Source organism: Spea bombifrons, chromosome 10, assembly GCF_027358695.1.
Source record: "Spea bombifrons isolate aSpeBom1 chromosome 10, aSpeBom1.2.pri, whole genome shotgun sequence".
NCBI lineage: Eukaryota > Metazoa > Chordata > Amphibia > Anura > Pelobatidae > Spea > Spea bombifrons.
The window spans coordinates 3,787,429-3,810,572 of NC_071096.1; the positions used below are offsets into that span (position 1 = coordinate 3,787,429).

The 23,144-nt window shown below is 43.1% G+C and overlaps 2 protein-coding genes across 2 annotated transcripts in view; both read right to left on the minus strand.

Annotated features, from left to right (window-relative positions):
* Positions 1-1,698: 1,698 nt before the first annotated feature.
* On the minus strand, positions 1,699-7,456 carry ALKBH3 (alkB homolog 3, alpha-ketoglutarate dependent dioxygenase). The gene is made up of 10 exons (XM_053448551.1): positions 7,375-7,456; positions 6,640-6,752; positions 5,476-5,567; positions 5,361-5,395; positions 5,194-5,241; positions 4,516-4,619; positions 4,060-4,148; positions 3,711-3,920; positions 1,927-2,025; positions 1,699-1,840 (listed from the first exon to the last, which is right to left on the minus strand). The coding sequence occupies exons 2-10, from the start codon at positions 6,710-6,712 to the stop codon at positions 1,751-1,753; spliced, it is 840 nt and encodes a 279-aa protein (XP_053304526.1). The 5' UTR covers positions 6,713-6,752; positions 7,375-7,456; the 3' UTR covers positions 1,699-1,750.
* Positions 7,457-9,710: 2,254 nt separating this feature from the next.
* HSD17B12 (hydroxysteroid 17-beta dehydrogenase 12) overlaps positions 9,711-23,144 on the minus strand; it is a 28,118-nt gene continuing 14,684 nt past the window's right edge. Inside the window, exons 4-11 of the mRNA XM_053448818.1 lie at positions 19,509-19,619; positions 17,540-17,604; positions 16,387-16,431; positions 13,407-13,441; positions 12,386-12,467; positions 12,073-12,138; positions 10,681-10,830; positions 9,711-10,597 (exon numbers count right to left, since the gene is read on the minus strand). Coding sequence (XP_053304793.1) covers positions 10,490-10,597; positions 10,681-10,830; positions 12,073-12,138; positions 12,386-12,467; positions 13,407-13,441; positions 16,387-16,431; positions 17,540-17,604; positions 19,509-19,619 — 662 coding nt within the window. The 3' untranslated portion in view covers positions 9,711-10,489. The remainder of the gene's footprint in view (positions 10,598-10,680; positions 10,831-12,072; positions 12,139-12,385; positions 12,468-13,406; positions 13,442-16,386; positions 16,432-17,539; positions 17,605-19,508; positions 19,620-23,144) is intronic.

Here is a 23,144-nt window from a genome sequence, read left to right on the forward strand (position 1 = left end):
ACACAACCAGTGTATGGATACAATTGGTTCTTTGTAACTCCTCTTGAGGATCAACTGTAAGAGGGACATGTAAAATTGTTTCAAAATTGTGCTTTTTATTATTATTATTATTATTATTATTATTATTATTATGTCTAGGTTTAACAAATTCATGTTTATTGTATGCTCATTTTTTTTTAGAAGGACAATAGTGGAGAAACTCCATTGGTTTGATTTAAAGTTGCATATTTGTCCTAAATGTACTAATCATGGAACTAAATGGGCCGTGTAAAAGCAAAACTTCACAAACCCCAGATACATCATTGGAATATTGATATTTAACCAAAATTACTAGGTTCAAATCCCTTTTCAGTCCAGCCAGTCGTTGCAGCTCTCCACGCACTTAAATGTGAACACAATAAGGTTGGGGGTACCAAGGAATTCTACCAAATTCACATTTGCCAGTACTGGGACTGATAACACTGGGGTCATAGACTGATATATACAAAACGGGGGCTTAATGGATAGATTCACACAGACTCCTGATCATAGACTAGGTCTTAGTTCCATTGCCACATCCACTGGGACATCAACCAGTCAAGGCACCTGGAGAGATCACAGAATGTTGCAACCGGAGTCACGAGGCTTGCGCTTTATCCCGGCTCCTTGCGCCCACCTTGCAAGCCTTTATTCACACCGGGTAACACAGCGTGCCCCTAACACATGGCGAGCTCTTCAGCTAATCAAATTCTTGTCCCACTTGCTCACATTTGCCCAAGAAGGAAAGCGAGAATGAACGGTCCCTGCTGGGGGGGCGACTCCTGTTCTTCTTTACACCTGTGCAGGGCAGCTGCCTTGTAAACACTGGCCGCAGACCGAAGCCCTAACTGATCGCTCGTTATTTTAAGATACGGTATTAGTTTTCACAACACACAGTATCTGCGGAGCAATGCCAGGAAGCCACCCCCAATATATACAATATAATATATATATCTTTACTAAGAGTAGCCTTTCTCTGTACAGAAGTCTTCCCTTTGGTTATTAAGGAGTAAAAAAAAATGCGTAACATGTTGCTTTTCAACGTGTTATAAAAAAACTAGGACGAGTTCCATCTGATTTAAGCCGCTCCGGTCTATTCCTGTAATAAGCAGGCTGTTAGCGGTGACGGTAAAACGATTTTTCGAGACACCCTGTAATCTGCCTCTATATACAGAGCGGTCTTCCAGGCAGGTTGCTATGGAGAGCCACGGACCATCTCTGTCTGGCAGCCCACACACGCGCAGAGTTACATAAGAATGAAAAAAAAATAAACCTCATTTATTGGTAGAACAGCGGGCGCGAAGAACCGGAAGGGGAAAAAAAAAATTCCTATTTTAGGTCTGCGGTCTTCAAATCAATAAAATACGAGCTTCAAACGAGTGGCTTTTTTTTTATTTGATCATTTATCCTCTTATTCAGAAGAACAACATAAATAATAATCACTAATAATTAATTTGACTTTTACAAGTCATTTTACAAACCTTTTACAAATTTTTGTAAACAGAATTTTTTTTTAAACAAAGGTTGGCTTTATAATTTACCAAAATAATATATTAATTGAAAATGTACATAAAGGGTTTTTAGAGTAACGGTTTCCAGCCCCACGATTGGTTATCTTCCTGGGGGGGGGGGGCGTATTTACAAACAGGTGTAGACATCAATTAAGTAGCGGCCCCCTTCTGCCGTAATAAGACCGCTAGATGTATCTTCATCTCCAGCTCCCCTCAGCCTGTTAGTTCTGGACGGACGTTTCGGGGCGCATAGTGCGGAAGGTGAGGTTTATGCGAGGTTGGCGGTCGTGATACTCCTTCGGCACGCGATGCTGTGGAGAAGCAGAAGAAGCTTAATTAGTCGCTCACGGGACACAAGGATGGTTGACTGTTGAGAAAGAACCTTTGTGAGCTTCACCTGCCAGTCTTCTTGCGTTGCTCCTTCCATGAGCAACAAAGTCCCATGATCCAGCGGTACATGCACACTTTCTACATACGTGTAGTCTCCCTTCTCTTCCTGCGGGATGACAACCAGCTTTGAGACTTAGGTAAGAGCAATGGCTACAGAACAAGCTTCACGTGATGGTGAAAGTTGGGTATTTTCCACAACAAAGCCACCGACAAACTTAACACCGTGTCATATAGACACCAAAGTACAACATTACCATAGATTCATTCGGCCCTCGTCTACTCGCTTGTTTCTCCCGCTGTAAAGACTCAAACCTTAATCAGTCGTTAGTTTCGTCTTAGATTCAGGAGCCCTAATACCCTCACTGTATTACCCTCTACCACTTCTGCTGGGAGGCTGTTCCACTTATCTACCACCCTCTCAGTAAATTGTGATGTGACGCCATGCAAACAAAGACAGCATATATAATTTCAATATTACAGTTTTTGGAAAGGCCCACATATTCACTAACAAGCATTTTCACGAGGACAGGTGAATACCTTGACTGCATTGTATATTAAGAGGGGCCGAAACCAGGGAGCCCTGTATAATGAATAGTTAAATCAGCTCGACACATATACATTCATTTTTACAATTCATTACACTGCAGCAGCTCAGCCCCTCCGGGAAGAGACCCCCACGCTACGTAGATATCCTGAAGCTGAATGTCTCTTGCCGTGTAGGAGGTAAAAGTTTTGGCTTCAGCGCAGGCTGCGTGGATCTGCGGCATTTATCCCTCCCACAGCGAGTGCCATTTATATTCCGCCGCGGCATTAAAGCTCTGGAGAGGTGCGAGGAGCCGCACCACTCAGTGTGTGGGATTCGCACTCATCTTGCATAATAGGTTTTACATAACAGCAGCTGTGTACCCGATAACGAGCGGGGCGAGAATGACGAGCGGACACAATTGCCGAGAATAACACGTCGTGCGCAGAAAGTTACAGAACCTGTCAAAAAAAACTTAATTCTCGGAGAACCTGACAATTTAATGCGGGATTATCTAAGCGCAGACGGTCTGGTACTATAGACTACATCATTATCGGGAATTGCTGGGATTCTTCTATGAGAAATGTTTATATCGTTCAAATGTTTGGGGTCACATTTTGTCCTTTAAAATAACATGAATTGGATCAGAAATCCAGCGCAGACAGGGTTAATGTTGTAAATGACTATTGTAGCTGGAAAGGGGTGATTTTGAATGGCCCTTAATCACTCCCATCACTCCTGTGTTCCAATGGCCCTTTATCACTCCCATCACTCCTGTGTTTCAATGGCCCTTTATCACTCCCATCACGCCTGTGTTCCAATGGCCCTTTATCACTCCCATCACTCCTGTGTTCCAATGGCCGTTTATCACTCCCATCACTCCTGTGACCCCAAACTTTGTGTATGAACTCTATCATGCCACATTTAATGCGGATGGATAGGGTATTTAATCCCATGTATGACTCTAAAGGGGATTAAAGGTGTCTAGCGTGTAAATCAGCTAAGCAAAGGCATTCACTGTAGGTTTATAGAGGCACCTTTTTGCTTTTACAACACGAGATGTACTTCCAAGCTAATAAAACCAGATGAGGAGGAAGACCTGCATGGATGAGGTTCTGAGACGGCCAAATTTAAGAACACTAGGATCAGACACTGGAGGATATGATACTGCAGATGTTCCTCTGCCATTAAGATAGTATGTAGGGTGGTCTACATACTGTTGTCTAGGTCTCCCCCGTCCTGGTTCTAATTACCTAGAACTTACGTACCTGCGATGGCTTTCTTCTCATCTGAAAAGTACGGGTTTCCCCCAGGCTGAGAGAGGCAATGACTGGATTACTGCCCAGGGCTGGTTCATCGTCGCTGTGCCAATCGATGCTGTCTTTGTCATGTCTGTATAAGTTGCAGAGCAAAGAGTTGAAGGTGTAGCCGGTCACCTCCTCAATGCGGTCTTTCAGCATGGTCAGCAGAGGATGCCACTGAAGATAAAAAGATAACAGTAGGATGAGGTCAAAAAGCAAAGGGACGGGATGAGCAACAAACTGACAGGTAGACAGCTATAAGAATGACCCAAATAAATTAGTAAAGTTGAGGGTCGGGAATCAATGAGATGCTCACGTGAGGATTGGCTTGCATTGTAGATCGGGAGTAGGTGTAAGGTATCTCCCCATACCAGCAGGTGAGCCGCGGCTCCTGGTAATGTCCATCTGTCAAAACCAAATGTATGACAACAAATGGTTAATCAGCTCCCTGAACCAATCAGAGCAAAGTTTTACGCATTTTAATACAATTTCAGCGTCCTGTGGGACCTATAGTTGGCCATCGCTGCTCCAGGCTCCAAGTCTTCTATGTTTAGTTTTGTAATATCACCAAATCGAGGGGATTTTGATGTCGGTCTGTTGTTCTGCACTTTATATCTACATAATACACCCCATTTTTTGGCGTGTTCACTGGGGTTTAATTTTAATTAATAATCGGAGAAGTCCGTCAGCATTTAGGTGAAGGATGCTACAATAAGGTAGACGTCGCCATCTATTGACAATCTAAGGGTAGAGCAGCGCGGTGTCCAATCACCTGGTCCTAGGTTGGTCTTCTGACGCCAGGGGATTTCTCGATGTAACTGTTCAAACATCCAGTCTGCCTCTTTGGGGTCGATGAACGAGGGGAACAGTCTAAGTCTAAAAGAGGATGTCAGGGTGGATTATTCTTCACCTCGTAAAAAAAAAGCTCATGCAATTTTGGTTTATATCATGATATGAAAAATTAAAAGGACACACAAGACATTCTATGCACACAATGCATACATTTTTGGGGTGTCATGGAGGGGGATTCTACAGAAGGTTTCTGATTTCACCGGGAACACTTCTTTGCCAATGATCGGGTTAGGGTTAGTGAATCATCTCATCACTGAGCTATGGTTGCTCCTGAAAGCAAGCACTTTATTAAAGTTTTGTAATGTAACTTTACATGCATTCGTTGATCAGGGGCAGCCTAAGACCAGGGGGTGTCCTTTTAAGTTGACCTTGTACAGACCTTCACATTCTGCTTTTAATGTTGCAAAAGAAGATCCATATTACAGTAATGTAAAACATTCTATAAAAACAAAGTTTAGTCTCTTGTTGCCTGGGTGGACATCTTAATGACATCCCAAACAATAAGATTTCCAAGGCACAGAAACTCTCAGCACCTAAGAAAAAGCAAGAGAATGTACATGTCTGCTCTAAGACACGTGTGTGGGTCTATGCGTCTTACCGGGACACTCCAGACGGAGATACGCTGATCTCATGGGTGCCAGGCGATCTGTCGAAAGAAGGAATAAAACCGATGTCTGCTTTGGGAAAGTTCTTTTTATCAATCTATACAACCGCTGATCCATCTACGAGGAAAGGGGCGAAGGTGACTTTTTCCGGAATACTCACTCGATGACTCTTGGTTCGGGGGCTTTGCGAATCACCTAGAAAGAAAAAAAAAACATTCCTTTAGACAACATAGGTCAAGGCGGGAGGCAGGTTGAATGAAACTGTATAACTTTACCTCTGAAGGCTCTTTATAGACAAAAAGCTTCTCTGTCGGAGACTCGCTGGCCCATGGCGGGGGTTTTGCTTTGAGGTTGCTGGCTTGAAGTGCTACAATTATTATCAGAACGGAGTAAAAATAATGAAAGTGGGAGACAGGAAAAAAAGGGAACAGGACGCATACATACATCAAGGTGTCCACATAATTCTGATTGGGATTGCATTTTCCGTGGTTGCGTTAAAGCCCTTGATACTCTGCTCCTTTAACACAAACAGGCTAGTGTCCAATTGAGCTCCACAAATAAAAAGGCATACAAAAGATACAAATGAAAATTATTTAAAGGGGGGCTCAGCTACCACAGGCCTGGAGTGTTTTAAGGTGATGCCGTTTAAGAATTCAAATCAACCAACATGAGCAACACTCACTAAATGCCAATGAAATGTAAAAAATCAATACTTAGTTATTGTTTCTTTTCTGTGTATTATGCTGCCCCCTAGAGGCCATTATATGTAGTACCCGACAATACTGAGCTTAATCTAGCAGCATAAACAAAGCATCAAGTTTGCTTCAGTGACCAAAAAATATTATATATACATATTCAGAAAGCGCTTTTACTGAATTCAACAATTCCCTGCCTCTGATTGCCCGCTTTAAGCAGCCAGTTGGCATTGAGCAAACAGGACCATTGAAAGGTCAGTGAGCAGCAGCTATGGTGCTTTAGCTTCTCCTTATCTTTTATTTATTTTTTATACATGTGGAAGAATTAATATTAAAGTGCATCCAAACTACCTGAATATCGATTCTTTGTTGGCGACTGTCCCTTTAATGCATTTGAATCTTGCAGCTGGGCAGCAGCGCGAATAACGATGCTACCTGTGTTATACGCACTTACCCCACATAGTCCCTCTCTCTGGTATCGATAAATATTTTTGGTGCTATTACTTCATTTCTTTTGCAGCTACTCCTATTTTACAACTCATTCTTTTAATTTCCACATGGAATATACATGCCAACATGTCTATCCGTGTTAAAAGGGCCATGCTCATGTATGTGTATTTATATATATATATATATAAATAATGTCCTGTTATAGAACGTGTATATATATGTTATTACAGAATCATGATGCTCTGTGTAGATGATAAGCATCATGTAGGGCAGTTACTCCTTACCCTACCCTACCTTGCCGGGGGGCAGGTTTGGCGGTTCCTGCCCAAGCTCCCTGTACCCGTGCTCTGCGTCTTTTGTCTTCCATGATGTTTAGCTCCTCAGCCACTTTTCATTCCAAAACGTCTCTGAAAAAAATTAAATAAAACACATCAGGCGACGACACGAAAGCTTGTAGACCTACTGCTGGTTTTATCCAGGACGTGGAAAATCAACCGCCGCACCGGGGTCTCGAAGCATCCAACTTGGAAGCTGTCAAATAACGAAGCCTGCGAGATAAAAGGAGCGACTCACCCGCAAACGCCTGGTTTAGCGAATATACCTCTGCGTATAAAGACCCCTTTCTATTTCCATCTGCTAAATAAAACTAGCCGATCCTAATCTCACTGCCTTTCCTTTATATTAATATGGAATTTGAGCTGTGGAGTTCTGTTCCATGATATTTGTATTAATGCAATAAACGTAATATTGCAATAATTAATATAATTTTTTATTTAATACAATCAACAGAGTCAGAAAATAAATTCAAGGAACAGATTAAACGTATAATTTAAAATTCTACCTTTTTTCCCCAACCTCAATAATATGGATATGGCTGCAGATGCTGCAGAACCTCTTTGAGGGGAGCTCTGTCACAAGCAGACCACAAAGTGCACTCATTTTGCCTATCTACATAATAAAAACCGTACAATTTAGCATTTAATTAATAATAATATAACTTAGATCGGTAATATTTGAAGCTGCACTCACTATGCGATAATTATGGGCTCAGAATCACTGCTTCCCGACTGCTTTCAGTACTTGCAGAAGGAACTTCCGGTGTAACACACATAGAAGTCCCCTACAGACCTCTGACAGGTGGTTCCGCCCACAGACCGGAAATCTGTTCATCTCTAACGGCAATCTGTGACACATTCATTCTTAAAGGTGTCTTAGGGATGCGGTTCCACTTACTCATCATTTAAAGCTTCTGTAGCTAAATACTGTATAAGAAACTTTATTTCGAACGTTCAAACCTTTCCCAGCATTAATTCCTTAATCATGAAAATGTTGCACATGCATAATTTTTAACGGGAAGTCATAATTATCAGGTGACCTTAAAGCAGGCACTGATAGGTTGTTGCCATAGGATCCCCCCAAAATAATGTCAGCATGCTTTCTGGAGATATTGCCGGTGGGTCCCCCCCCAAAAAATAATATATATATATATATATATATATATATATATATATTAGCAGATTTTAAAATAGTGGACACAAAAAAAATACCCTAAATAATGTACCGATCTATCCGCTTCCGACAGCAGGCTCATTTTATTGTTGAAAGAATGGGCATAAAGCTTGGCTAAAGAATTGATAAAAGTGATTCAAGGTTTGCCAGATTTGGTATAATACATACAACCATTTGCATACCTGGGAAGTCTCAGGGTTTTTGCCCCAATCTCAGGGCGAAGGGGCAGATTCTCAGGGCCACTCTCTAGAGCAGACTCCATCCTTTTCTGCACTGCTGGCATCATATCGGGCTCCCAGTATGTTATGAGTGATCTCCCTGCTTGAATGCAGGTGACTCAAGTGTATCTTTGAAGAATGAAATCAAGGTTTCCATGACGACCGGCATTAGAGCCATTTGAGTAACATGTTTGGCGAATCTTCACAGTGGGCTATTAAAGGGTTAATATTTCAAGCGTCGCAGGTCTGTCCATTTGATGTTGGTTCTTGGATGAACTTCAGGGTAATTGATTAATGAGCAGAAACAAATACAATGCTGCATCGATGGCCACGAAATCACCTGTGTGCAAGTTGGGGTTTCGGCAATGGAATTATCGTATTAAACAAATATATGGATGTGTCCAGGAGTGATGGGAGTGATAAAGGGCCATTGGAACACAGGAGTGATGGGAGTGATAAAGGGCCATTGGAACGCAGGAGTGATGGGAGTGATAAAGGGCCATTGGAACCCAGGAGTGATGGGAGTGATAAAGGGCCATTGGAACCCAGGAGTGATGGGAGTGATAAAGGACCTCTGTACGCCTATGAAGAGATTCCATTAAAAATAAGCAGTTTCCCGCTACAATAATCATTTACAGCATTAACCCCGTCTGTGCTGGATTTCTCATGAAATGCTACTATTTCTATTATATATTTACCTATTTATGTGATTAGAGAGGATTGAAGGATTGTTTTTTTTTAAGCACAAAGTAAATCAACATTTGGATTTTATTCTATTATTAGTATAAAAATTTCCATATAATGCAGTCTTTCAAATCAAAAACAGCTGCTGCAGAACTTCATTGCATATTTTAACAATCTCCAAACGGACCACGTCCAGGATAGTCATGTTCGCCGTCCAGCCTCGATACGTCGGAGTCCGTAACAACTCAAGGAGGCCGCTTACATTTTGACGTAGTCGGCGTTATCGTGAGAAGATCTGGCTTGTGTCGGATTAGATGCTTCACTTGAAATAACCGGCGTTCAGAAACCAGATATTAAAATCATCCCACGCAGTGTCTGTACACACAGTCCATATACACTACAGTTCAATATGTTTTGGACTGCAAAACAGTTTGGGGTCACTTAGAAGTTTCCTTGGTTTTGAAAGAAAAGCACATTTTGTCCATTAACATAACATGAAATGGATCAGGAATCCAGCGCAGACGGGGTTAATGTTGTAAATGACAATTTGTCCATTGTAGCTGGAAACGCCTGATTTCTAATGTAATTTCTTCATAGGTGTACAGAGGCCCTTTATCACTCCCATCACTCCTGTGTTCCAATGGCCCTTTTTCACTCCCATCACTCCTGTGTTCCAATGGCCCTTTATCACTCCCATCACTCCTGTGTTCCAATGGCCCTTTATCACTCCCATCACTCCTGTGTTCCAATGGCACGTTGTGTTCGCTGATCCAAGTTTAAAAGGCGAATTTTTAATTTGTAATTATGTTACAGCCAGAAATGTCCTTGTTCTCCATGGAAACAGCTGAGTGACCCCAAACTTTTGAACTGTAGTGTATATATACTGATATTTTAGAAAAAATAGGGAGTTTCGTTTTTTTTTATGCTTCTATTGCAATAATTTAGAAAAATCCATTATATAGAATTAGTTTGAGTTGATTATGTGTTATTTTGATGAAATCAAACACTTGGCTCCATTCTGTAACCAAGAAACTATCGGCTATTTACTATTCCTGTACGCAGCGCATCAAAAACGCAAAGAAAGAGGCTGAGAGGGACATAACAGAAGAACCAATTATTAGAACTCTGGAACAATTAAGCAGAGAGTAACGATAAGGATGCCTCGTGATAGCCGGCGGAACAGTCCTTCACCGGTCAGGGGTCCCGTCGTGACGAGAGCAGGAGATCCGTAGATCCCAGACTGGTGGGGAGAGCAGGAAATCTGTAGATCCCAGACTGGCGGAGAGAGCAGGAGATCTGTAGATCACAGACTGGCGGGGAGAGCAGGAGATCTGTAGATCACAGACTGGCGGGGAGAGCAGGAGATCTGTAGATCACAGACTGGTGGGGAGAGCAGGAGATCTGTAGATCACGGACTGGTGGGGAGAGCAGGAGATCTGTAGATCACAGACTGGTGGGGAGAGCAGGAGATCTGTAGATACCAGACTGGCGGAGAGAGCAGGAGATCTGTGGATCCCAGACTGGTGGAGAGAGCAGGAGATCTGTAGATCACAGACTGGCGGGGAGAGCAGGAGATCTGTAGATCACAGACTGGTGGGGAGAGCAGGAGATCTGTAGATCACAGACTGGTGGGGAGAGCAGAAGATCTGTAGATCACAGACTGGTGGGGAGAGCAGGAGATCTGTAGATCACAGACTGTCGCTACGGGAGGGAGCTCGTTACTGCTTCGCGTTCTAGTTTTTCTTGGACTTCTTCAGAAAACGTGCGCGGATTCCTTTGTTCGCGTTCATGGCCAGCTTGACGGTGGCGGAAATCGGAAACAGAGAGGTGGTGACCCAGCCCTGAGGAAGAGACCCAAGTTAATATCAGAGGTTGCTCGGCTTTGAGTTTAACCCCGTGCAATCTGTCCATGCGTTATCCTCACCATTAGCGCGTGAGCCAGGTAGCCATTGGTCTGAGTCTGTAAGCCCACAGTGCTCAGGGCTGATCTGACGTAGGTTTCAGGGCTTGGCTTGTCCCAGGTAGGCTTGCGGATCTTGCTCAGTTTGGTAGCCACGTAGAACGGGAGAACGCTCTATAGGCAGAAGGGAGATTACAGATTTACATCAGATGAATGATGCAATTCCTTCAATAAATTCACATTAATAACATCATTTTATTTCTAACAACACGGCCCGGCTCGCGGTCCGTTTCAGTTCATCCCGAAGGTGACCGATGGTGTTGAACACCTTTGGGGTGAATTGTGCGGCCGGCCAAGTTCTTCCACACTAAATGCATCCATTATACGGGTCACAGTCATGCTGGAATAGAAAAGGCTCTCCCCCAAACTGTTCACACAACGTTGGAAGCAGAGCATTGTCCAAAATGTCTTAAGATTTTCCTTTACGGTACATAATTTTTATTAATAATTAAGAAGTGTGTCCCAATACTTGTGTCCATATATTGGCGCACAAAGCAAGCTCCATATAGACACGGTTATATAAGTTTGGGGTGGAAGAACTTGACCGGCCGCACAAGTCATCCTGACCTCACCTCAACGAACACCTTTGGGGTGAACTGAAACGGAGATTGCGAGCTGGTCGTCTCATCCAACACCAGTGTCTGACCTCACAAACGCTCTACTGGAAATCCTTCTCAGAAGAGTGGAAGCATTTTTATAGCTGTAAAAGGGGGACCAACTACATATTAATGTCTATGTATGTAGAATGTGATGTCATCAAAGCTCCTGTTGGTGTAATGGGCAAGCGACCCAATACTTTTGTCCATCTAGTGTAGATTACATCACAGACGCTGGCTGCATTTTTATATATTGGCCACCAGATGGCGACCACCAACCACGTCTGCGAGGACCGCAGAACAGCAGCATTCCGAGGCTTAATAAAGTGACATCAGATCATTCATCAATACAGAGGATTCCGAATGAATGAAGCCAAGCTGTACCAAACACTCGTGCCGGGACAGGCCGTGAGTCCGGAGCGTCCTCTGCTAGATATCGAATAAACAGCTGGCATTGAACTCGTTTCATGCACCGGGGTGTTGGTTCCATAGGGACTCATGTCTAATAGGAGGGATAACTACCCTCCAGAATGGGTGGGCTTCACATATCATTTCAGAATAAATGATTAAAAATGGTGTCGTCAATTAAACTTTTTTTTTTAGGAGGAAAAAAAACCCATAAAAAATGTAAAATTTGGGGAGGACTAAATATCACGCTTGTGTGTGGGTGAATGCGAATTTAGTGTTGCCAAGACGGCCGTTGTTGCTATGGGAAGCACACAATAACAAGAATTCTCGTTGCAGAAGCATTTGCACTCACCTGGACAGTGATTCCCTTATTTGCGTACTCGGCATGGAGGCCACGGGAAAAAAAGTCCACAAAAGCCTAAAAAAGAGGAGAAAAGAAGGGCCGTTATGCGTCCGAAGAGGACAGCGAGCGAAACCCCAAAAAGCAAGAAATTCAAATACTAAAGAACGAGTCATGCCCCTGATCACCACGTCCAACTCCTATCACCCTCAACCTATGACGCAGATATTGGCTGGGAAGCCACGTTTGCGAGTCCCCAGCGTCACGTGCGTACTTAACGTGTCCTCGAATCCTGGTTCCCGTGATTTGGGGTCGATCTACCTACCTTGGTAGCAGAATACACGGTCAGTAGAGGCACAGGGTACATGGCGCTGCCGGAGGAGATGTTCAGTACAACGCCCTTGGACCTGAAAATGCAAAATAATGATAATATTATAAATAACCATAAATAGCCATTTTTGTCTTTTTAAGAAAAACCATTTAGCAGCACTCAGCTCCACCTGAAGGCGTTCCTCTTCATTTCCATGCCTGTGACTGGCTGCTTCAAGCAGCCAATCAGCGGCTAGAATGGTTGGACCACGGAGGAGGATGAGGACAGCAGCAGGGCTGCAGCTTCTACCTTGGTTAATCGCTTTTTTTTTTTTTTTTTTTACACTTTAATATGAATTCATATGAAATGGTTCCCACCTTTGGGGCTGACGCCGCAAATCAAAAAGTCAGTTAGCCCCAAAATAACATTCACTGCCCCCCAACCACAAGGACACCACCCGATACAAACCAATTAACACTCCTGCCCCCTGTCAGTCCCTCAACGGCCACCTTGCCTACACCTTTAACCATAAACAAAGTAGCATAGGAAATCTAGGCAGGAGGCGGGACCGGGGGGGGCGGCTCGTGACCCCATCGTCCTCAGGGCCTCGTTTAATCGATAGCCCCCTCTGGTATCGCCCCCTGACCGTTCGTACGGCGGCCGAATGAAAGCAGGTTATCCCCGAGGAGCCTCCCACCCTCCGCCGGCTGTAAATCCCCCCCTAAGAATAGAAAGCTGTTGAGTTTGGATGGATGACTCAGACTGAGTTTTTTTTTTTTTCTTTTTCGAGTAGAATTATAAAAGAAATAACCCGCAGCGGAGCGGAGAGCCGGACCGGAGGCTTCCACCAAGCCGGTGACTCATTCCTCCGTCCCCGTGAGTCACCTTCCAAACGCTCCGGCGTCACCAACATGGAGGCCGAGACGATTAGTCACCAATCTGATTTCTTCAAAGAGAGGATTCTCCCCTATAAATAATAACGAGATCCCGTCTAAACGGCGTTTAATTTGCGTGTCTGAGGCAGATAGTGACTCACCTCTCAACCATTCCAGGTAATACCAGCCGCGTCATCTACAAGAAAATATATACTGAGTATGGATGCATACACGCTAGAAATATAATAATATATAATAATATAATATATATATATACATAAATATAAAATATATAAATACACACACACATATATATATATATATAAATAATATACACATATATATGTAAATATAATACAGCCATACATTATATATATATATATATATATATATATATATATATATATATATATATATATATATATACACACACACACACTGATATATATGTAAATATAATATATATATATATATAATATACACATCCATGTATATACCGATATATTGGTATATAAATATAATATACACATATATATAATACACAGCCATACATATATATGTTAATATATACAGCCATACATACACACACACACATATAATATAGGCATATATATATGTAAATATAATATATACAGATTATATACATATATATATATATATATATCTGTATATATTATATTTACATATATATGTGTATAATATATATATATATATATATATATATATATATATATATCTGTATATATTATATTTACATATATATGTGTATATTATATATATGTACACACACACACACACACACACACACAGATATATATATAAATATAATATACACATGGCAGGATCCGGATAATTACAGATTAACAAATGTTAAAAACGTACATGAGGTGTAAAGAATCTAACCAAGAATTTATAGAAATAAAGGATATGGGGAGAAAAATACAAATCCAAGAACAAACAAAATGAAGAAAAAAAATATATAATATAATAATAAACATAACTAAAGACTTGTCCGAGCATTATGTGTAAAGTTGCTCTCCCAACCAACACACGAATACATCTAACTAAACACTCCGGTAAAGTCATATAATATTTTATTATTATTTTGTTTTTATTAATTTCAACTAGTCCACAAAACCCGGGCAGATAATTACATTTATTTCGAAAACATATTATGTGGACTACTCTCTCTCTATTTTTCGCTTGGCACGTGAACCGTAATGATCTTTACTGATCCCCGTGGAATGAACACGCTATGAAATCTGTGTTTTTGTGCCTAAAACAGAAAAATAATAATAAAAATCCCTATCTCTTAAAAAAAAATTAAAAATAAAAAAATGAAATAAAAAATGCAGTGTTTCCCCATTTGAGCGGAGAACAAGGAGAAGCGGTGTGGGAACGTTACCGGAGCCAGACGCGAGGACGGAGTGTGTAGGTGGAAAATGTGTGGGTGCGAGCGAGATGCGTAGGTGTAGGTTTCAGTCATTCCCCCCGAACAACACAGACTAACGAGGATTTCTTTTCTCAAAAATAAGTAAAAAAAAAGTAAAAAAAAAAATATATAGAAAAAAAAAAAGAAGGAGGGAGATGAGAAAAGATCTTACAGACTGGCTCAGATTAAATAAAATGCTAAATAATATGTATAAATTCCCCCAAAAAACAAGCGGCATCGTGATGATCTCAGGCAGTTAAGGCAAGATGAAAACAGGGATAGTTCAGTGGCATGACAGTAAAAAAAAACAAAAAAAAACTAACTAAACAAAAAAAAACACAGATGGTTTTCATGGTGTAAAAAAAGGAAAAAAACAAATTGACAGCTGGTGGTTTGGAAGCCTCGCAAGCCACGGAGTCGTGGTCTGCGGCCCCCGAAAGTCTTTGGCGTGAAGAGGAATCCCGGAACGCGGAAGTCAGCGGTCAAAAAGGCAAGAACAGATCATAAGCTCTTGGGAGCAGGATTCTGGTTACCGAGCGATGGCCGCGATCGCGCCCACGATGAAACCTACAAAGGTGGGATCTAGGAGGAAACCTACGCTCACCAAACGTTAACAGAAAGGGCCGGCGTCTCTACGCTTAAACGTTTGGGAAGGCTGCACGTGAAACACTAACTAGGTGTTGGGGTCTCCGCTACGCAAAAGAGTTAAATTAGGGGAGTGAGGGGGGGCAAATGGAAAATAATGGACGTCACTGGAAGGGTTTCCACGCCACGAATGGGTAACACAGAGCAATGGATCCTTGGGGGATCCTAACAAACACAGCGGCTCCTCGGGCTGCAGAGATCCTCATCTACAGGGGGCTTCCTTTCCGGATCAAAGCCTAGGACCCCTGGTCGTGCTAAACAGGAGTTTAGGGGGGAGCGTCCACTAAACGCGCTGCACTCATAGCCTTCGGCTCGGTGGCCAAATAATGGGGTCTGTGCCATGAATGTAAAGATCTGCCCCCGTCTACCCATCACCTGTACCAGCGTTACATACGCTTTTTGGGTCTATTCTTAAAACATTCGCAACTGGGGGGACGGGGACCGGGGGGGGGACCAATTAACTGGCAAACGATCTGCTATGTGAACAGTGGAAACCTGTAATTAATTAACCCTACGAGTACCAGAGCGCTGAGCCACCCTCCATAGCGAGACTCTCCCCGGCGCACCAACGGTCTTTAAGAAGCATACGATAAAACTGTCAGATAATTAGTTAACTTTAACTGCTTCATTGCCACAGAATGTATCCGTTTCAAGATGATTTGGGTAACGCGGCATTAGATATACGTCCAGAGCATCACCTACAAAGGCATCCATCTCCAAAATGTTTTTCCGCCCCACGGCTCCCAAACGCAGGACACAAAAACAGCCCTAACGATGATGTCGTTTCATTGGAGAACCAAAACCGTTTCTACCCCGATCCATGTGCCTCATAGCACCATCATATTCCTTTATAGTACCTTTAAAGCAGCACAGCCCCTAAGCCAAACAACAGGATGAAGTAATATCCATTTTTCAGCCTCCCAGCAGAGGTGGTAGAGGGTAATACAGTGAGGGGATTAAACATGCATGGGATGTGGATACGGCTCCTGAATCTAAGACGAGACCAGCGACTGATTAAGGTTTGAGTCTTTATAGCAGACGTATGAATGAATATTTCCACGCACCTGACACACGGACAGGACGTTGATGTTTATCAGCTTGTCGATCATCTGTGCGAAGAAAATAAAGAAGTGAAAGTTATCAGCGCCGGTGCAATAATAATAATAATATACAACGTGTTTAATAATACATTCCCCGGGGAACGATTCTACTAAACATCCAGAGGTTCCAGAAATTGGGGGAGAAATCATTTCTCTTATTCTGATTTAGTTACAAATTCCCAAAAAGAATCTTATCCACGCTGGCCGAGGAAACAACCAGACCGACACTCGCTGCTGTTCTGTATACACAAAAGTTTGGGGTCACTGAGCTGGTTTAATGGAAAACAAGGAAATTTCCAACTGTAACATAATTACAAAAGGGTTTTCTAACCATCGATCAGCCTTTTAAACTTAAACTTGGATCAGCGAACCCAACGTGCCATTGGAACACAGGAGTGATGGGAGTGATAAAGGGCCACTGGAACACAGGGGTGATGGGAGTGATAAAGGGCCACTGGGACACAGGAGTGATGGGAGTGATAAAGGGCCATAGGAACACAGGAGTGATGGGAGTGATAAAGGGCCATTGGAGCACAGGAGTGATGGGAGTGATAAAGGGCCATTGGAGCACAGGAGTGATGGGAGTGATAAAGGGCCATTGGAACACAGGAGTGATGGGAGTGATAAAGGGCCATAGGAACACAGGAGTGATGGGAGTGATAAAGGGCCATTGGAACCCAGGAGTGATGGGAGTGATAAAGGGCCATTGGGACACAGGAGTGATGGGAGTGATAAAGGGCCACTGGAACACAGGGGTGATGGGAGTGATAAAGGGCCACTGGGACACAGGAGTGATGGGAGTGATAAAGGGCCATAGGAACACAGGAGTGATGGGAGTGAAAGGGCCATTAGATGCGTGGTTACTTTTAGTGTTCAGATTTTCTTCTATAGTGGGGGTGTCGGGGAGTAAAATGTCCCTTTAACAAACTGTATTTGGACTTGCAATGCGAGCGGATATAGAGATGCGTGATGTGTCGGATGAGCTGGGGTATAAAATCGCCCGTATAATTAGATAAAGCACAGCCTGACGGGACCATCGGTGGCCTGTCCTGTACCCCCTTTAGCATGATGATAACACACAAGAGAAATCTCAACTTTCTACACACATTCTACTCACATTATCCAAATCCGGGATGTCGAGAAAATACTCGGGGTATTCATAAGATATCCCCACGTTGTTAACTGAAAAAGCAGAAAGGAGATGTTAAAAAAAATATGTTTTTGAATGCTGTGATTATCACTAAAAATGAAATGGACTCATATAGTATCTGCCGTCAGGTCGGCCCCATTCGGCCCCTGTCTAGTCTGCCTGTTTCTCCTGCTGTAGAGACTCAAACCTTAATCAGTCGTTGGTCTCGTTTTAGATTCAGGAGCCGTATGTCTATCCCGTGCATGTTTAATCCCCTCACAGTATTAGCCTCTACCACTTCTGCCAGGAGGCTGTTCCACTTATCTACCACCCTCTCAGTAAAGTTAAACTTCCTTACATTCTGTCCCTCTAACACTTCTCCTCCATTGTGGATAAATGACCTTAAAGAGGTCATCCATTTCCACAGAATTTTGAAAGCAATCGTAACGCGAGGATCCATTTCCGGAGGAGAGGATTTGTGCCGTTAAAATCTTAGTTTATTGGCGACAGAACTCGGTAATTGTACCCAGAGATTAGCTGGAGTAACAAAGCCTTGAAACACGTTATGCTAGATGTCTGGGTATTAAAAGGGTTAAACTGGGGGCTCTGACAAGCAAATCATTTCGTACCCCTAACTTCACGTATAGAACTTTTCTATGCCGATGGGAAGGACCAGTTTGGTCCCAAAAAGTAACTTTTCGGCGTTGATATCCTTTAATAAATGCACTTGCAGATCTGTAGCTCACGCGGTGTAATATTCCATTTACAGTAAAGAGAGCTGCGCATGCAAAGACCAGACACTAGATGGCAGTAGTGGCCAAGAATCTGAATGCCTTTTGTTTGAGCAAATTATCTAAATTTATTGGAAAATTCCCCAAAACAGACTATATAAGAAATAAAGTAAAAAGCGAACAAGTTCAATGAAACAGCCAAACATGTTTTAAGTTTCAGATTACCCTTTGTATCCTTAAACTATACACCATATAATTATGAAGCGTTACACGATTATGTTCAAAGCTGCAGCTCATTCCGCGTTTATGCTCAGGGGCGTAAAACAACCAAGGTAAACCGCCACGAGACGCGGGTAACGCCTGCAGTTAGCGGCACGGAGAGTGGTCAGCCATTCTCCCCTTGCACGCCGTCTAATCCGGCATGCAGGAAATGACATCACATTGATTTCCTGCATGCTGGATCAGTCTGCATGTAGGGAGAAGGACGCGGGCAAGCTGTTTGGGGGCTAAGATGGCACAGAGAAGCTGTTTGTGGACAAGGCTGGCACACTGGCAAGCTGTTTGGGGACAAGGTTGGCACACTGGCAAGCTGTTTGGGGTCAAGGTTGGCGCAGTGGCAAGCTGTTTGGGGACAAAGGGCACTGGCAAGCTGTTTGGGGACAAGGTTGGCACACTGGCAAGCTGTTTGGGGACAAGGTTGGCACTGTGGGACATGTATCTTGGCAACGTGGCAGCGGGGGGTTTTTGTACTGGGGCAATGTGGTTTCTAGTCAAGCCCCTGTATGTGCTTGCAAACATATCCAGATATTTTGTACTTTAAGTATTGCTGAAAGCAAGGGTTCCAATTTATTAGTATTTGGAAGGCAGTAATTCAGGCTAAAAGGCCCACTCCGGCCGCTACACACACATTTGTGCATATGATGCCGAGAGGTCCTTTTAAATGATCACGGTGTCCCCCTGCAAATGCAGGATCACCCCCCTTATGCCTTTGCCCCATTGCCGACCAACAACTCTTTTCCCTGCAGGCGACGTGGAGCAAAAAGTTAATATTTACGTACAAATATAAGCAACCCTTCTTGGGCTGCTTGAAAAACCCCAGTTTGCCTCTAAATCAGGATAAGTGGCTGAAGAATTAATTTACAAATATTCAGCCCTGAAGCGAGTTCACAGATTCCCCAAGAACTTAACAAAAACACGAATACTTCGCTCTGTATTCAGTAACTTACCCAAAACGCCAACTTCTAGGCCAGCGAGTCCTGTCTGAATTTTGTCGTAGATCACGTCAGGTTTCCCAAAATCTGCAGAAATGACTTTTGTCTCCACTTTGAATTTCTCCTCTAGGAAAAAAAAGAGGGGGATACATCTATCAGATCTATGTAAGTGAGTAGCATGGTAATTGATCTACACATTGGTTAAGCTGCTTTTACACGTACAGATCAAATATCTGTTCATAAATATAGACAAGTTAGTATAGCGACTACTCTCCCTAGAGGTGGCCACCCGGCCAAGATGACTCAAAGGACACGACGTAGGATACTCAATGAGCTAAAAAAGAACCATAGAGTAACTTCTAAAGGTTTGAAAGAATCATTGGAAGTGGTTAACATCTCTGTTCGACAGTCTACGGCATGCAGAACATTGAACAGTCATGGAGTCCATGGCAGGACACCATGGAGGAAACCGCTGCTCCCCAAACATTACGGCGCGCCTGGGAAACGGACAGATGAAACCAAGGATGGATTGTTTAAGAAGAACAGGCATTATGTATGGCGTAAAAAGGGCACCGCATACCAACATATCAGTGTTGAAGTACGGCAGAGGGGGTATCGTGATTTGGGTTGGTTTGCTTCCTCTGGGCCTTGACAGCTTCCCATCATCGAGGGGGGCCCGAGTTCATTCAAGGTATAAGGTCAGGTCCACCAGCTGAAGCCCAGTAGAAGTTGGGTGAGGCAGCAGGACAATGACCACAAACGTCAAGGTAAATCTACTATAGAATGTTTATAAATAAATAAAAAAAAGAAAAAGAAAATGTGCCTTTTGGAGTCAGAGCCCAGACCTTAACCCATTACAGATGCTGTGGAATGACCTCAAAAAAGGCATCTCAGGAATATGTCTGAGATGAAGCAGTTCTGTAAGGAAGAACATGGAGGAGGTCGGACCAGTTATTAAATCCAAGGGTTCACTTATTTACCACCAACACTGAATGCCCAACGGGTGTCTTCATTAAAGACAAGAAAGTTTATCATTGTTTGAGTGTTATTAGCTTAAGCACATAGAATTTGCGACTTAGTTGTAGATCAGTTCACATTTTATGAACAATTAATGCAGAAAACCAGGTAATTCCAGGGGGTTCATTTACCTTTTCTTGCCATTGTGTGTGTGTGTGTGTGTGTGTGTGTGTGTGTGTATACACACACACACACACACACACACACACACACACACATGGTATAGGAGGGTTTGCAGTGTGTATCTGGAGGCTGGTTCCTTGCTTTTTTTATTCTCTAGACAGTAAACCGCCCTTGACCCAGTTGGGTTGGAGAAGCCGGGTTGGATAAAAGTTGCCAAAACGTTCCAGGGAAGGTCTTTTATAACCAACGGTAGACGAGCCTGGAATCACACGAAGATCTAGCACGTTCTAGACATTCATATCCAGTCTGAGCAAGGGGGGCCGGGACCGGTGAACAGGACGCGAGTTTAAGGCATCTCATCGGAGCCAGCGACTATTCTACTCACAGCAGCAACATTTAGAGCTTGGGGTACAGCGGCATCCGATTGGACGGCACTGCTGACCGATCACACACCACTTGACCAATAATGGCAACAATGTAGCTTACGGAGGGGGGGGCGTCCATCTGATTGGACGGCACTGCTGACCGATCACACACACCACTTGACCAATAATGGCTACAATGTAGCTTAAGGGGGGGGAGTCCATCAGATTGAACAGTCCGAATAGAACATAATCGTATACCCCAAAACCAAGCTTTCTAAAGCAAATTAGACTAAGAGCATTCTAATTTTAACGCGAGGTCTGAAGGCCAAACATAAATAGAATAGAAGTTGAAGACGACGGCTGTATGGATTTCTTTTAGAATAAAGGCTATCTGAGGACAGGCAGGCTGTGTCTCCGCTGCCGAGTGACTCACGCAGCAGGCTTGTCGTGTTCTTCCCCGATCAGGCAGGTTCACCTCTTTTGAAGAATAATGCCAAGGTAATCATTCCACGGGGAAGCGTCAAGAGTTTGGCGAAGCAAGCAAAACCCTTCAGACCCAATTAACTCCCTGCAGGCCTCCAGCAGTGAAAAGGTTAAGCAGCGGTGCCCCCGGGGGCCAGCATTATTCAGGGACATTGATTCTTCCTGCGACAAAGGGGGGTGCAACCCGAGCGCCATATAGTGCCGGAGGGGTTAACCGACCGACTGCCATGGGGTAGACAATTTAATGACCGTGGGGTGGACAATTTGCAATTTGATGACGGGGGGGGCATTTTGATGTCATTAATCTAGGAAAAGACTGAATAAAATGTGGAGGAAAAGAAACACGCATTCAGTAGACACAGCGTTCCGAAAGTATTCTTTCTGAACTGTGGTGACATCACACTGGTGACATCACAGCAAACGCACGCGCCTGCATTTAGTTAAGCCGCGGGGAGAGACAAAAAGACCAATGATATTCATCTGCTGCCTGGAAACCGTCTACTCCTCTATTCTTTAGCACTAGACGTCATAGAAGTGACCTCAGCAAAATCCTAGGAGACTATGAGGTAAGGCGCGCACGTTTCCCGTTCAGATGGAGATACGTATTTGGATAATTAGAGTGCTTTAGAACGTACGCGAGTATCATCAACAAAGTAATAATCTATAGAGCGCGCAGTAATCGTACAGACGCACTCCGCACGTGGAATTATAGACCGCATACGCGCGTACAAAGCGCCGACTGACGTGCCGTAATCATACAATTAACGAGACTACAAATTATTATTACAAAGGATTCATTTGGCAGCAGGCGCCGGGAAGGGACTACGTCTTAAACGTCAGCTCCACGAACCAGGTTTCAATTCATTCATAAGAAAAAAAGAGCCAAGATCCCTTTCAATCCCGTGATGCTTCTTTCCATTCACAGAAAGGAAGCGGAAGGAGCGTCCGCGGTTTATCGCGCGGCTTATCACGCGGCCCATTCATGCAGAATCGTCAATCTGATGCGGTCTGGGATTGTTTCAGGTTTAATATCCTTAGCGGCAGATGCTGTGCCAAAAAAAAAATTACAAAAATCCCCAAATCCACTTTTCTGTGCCCGTCTTTACAGGAAGAGGTGGATTTGTAACAGTAATAAAGAAATAATCTATCCAAAGACCCCATAGTTAAGCCCCGACTCCCCCCCACACACACACACCGCCTTCCGGTAAAACAAGGTCACCGGCCACGGTGGTCACGGGGTACTGTATTTTGGGAAGAGACTGGGAATCGGTGCCATGTACAGCATCCATACGTGTTCTACTTTCACCGTTGGACCACTAGCCAGTTAGAACAATCTAGAACCTGGTGTTTTTCCCGTATGACTGAATCTGCTGAGGGCTACAACTCCCATCAATCTCAATCAACCCCTGTCAATCCCAGTTTTGTCAGATCCTTTGAATGTATGGACTGTAAGAAGCGCTGCAGGAATTATTGGTGCTATTTAAAAAAATATAATAATTATAATATTTTTTTTTTTATTCACCTCCAAAATTGTACATGTAGATTTATATAGATTGATTTCTAATAATTTAATATTTAAATATTAAATAAGCAATTAAAAAAAAAAACATAAAAAAAAAATCTAAAAAATTCTCATATTTTTAAGAAATACAAGATTTGCTGG

What these genes read in the sequence shown, in the direction of transcription:
- ALKBH3 (XM_053448551.1), bottom strand. Translation starts at nt 6,712, where the DNA reads ATGGAAGACAAAAGACGCAGAGCACGGGTACAGGGAGCTTGGGCAGGA. An exon ending in CCCGAACCAAGAGTCATCGA is followed by an intron (nt 5,242 to 5,360) that starts GTGAGTATTCCG and finishes TTCTTTCGACAG; the next exon opens with ATCGCCTGGCACCCATGAGA. An exon ending in TCTCCGTCTGGAGTGTCCCG is followed by an intron (nt 4,620 to 5,193) that starts GTAAGACGCATA and finishes ATCCTCTTTTAG; the next exon opens with ACTTAGACTGTTCCCCTCGT.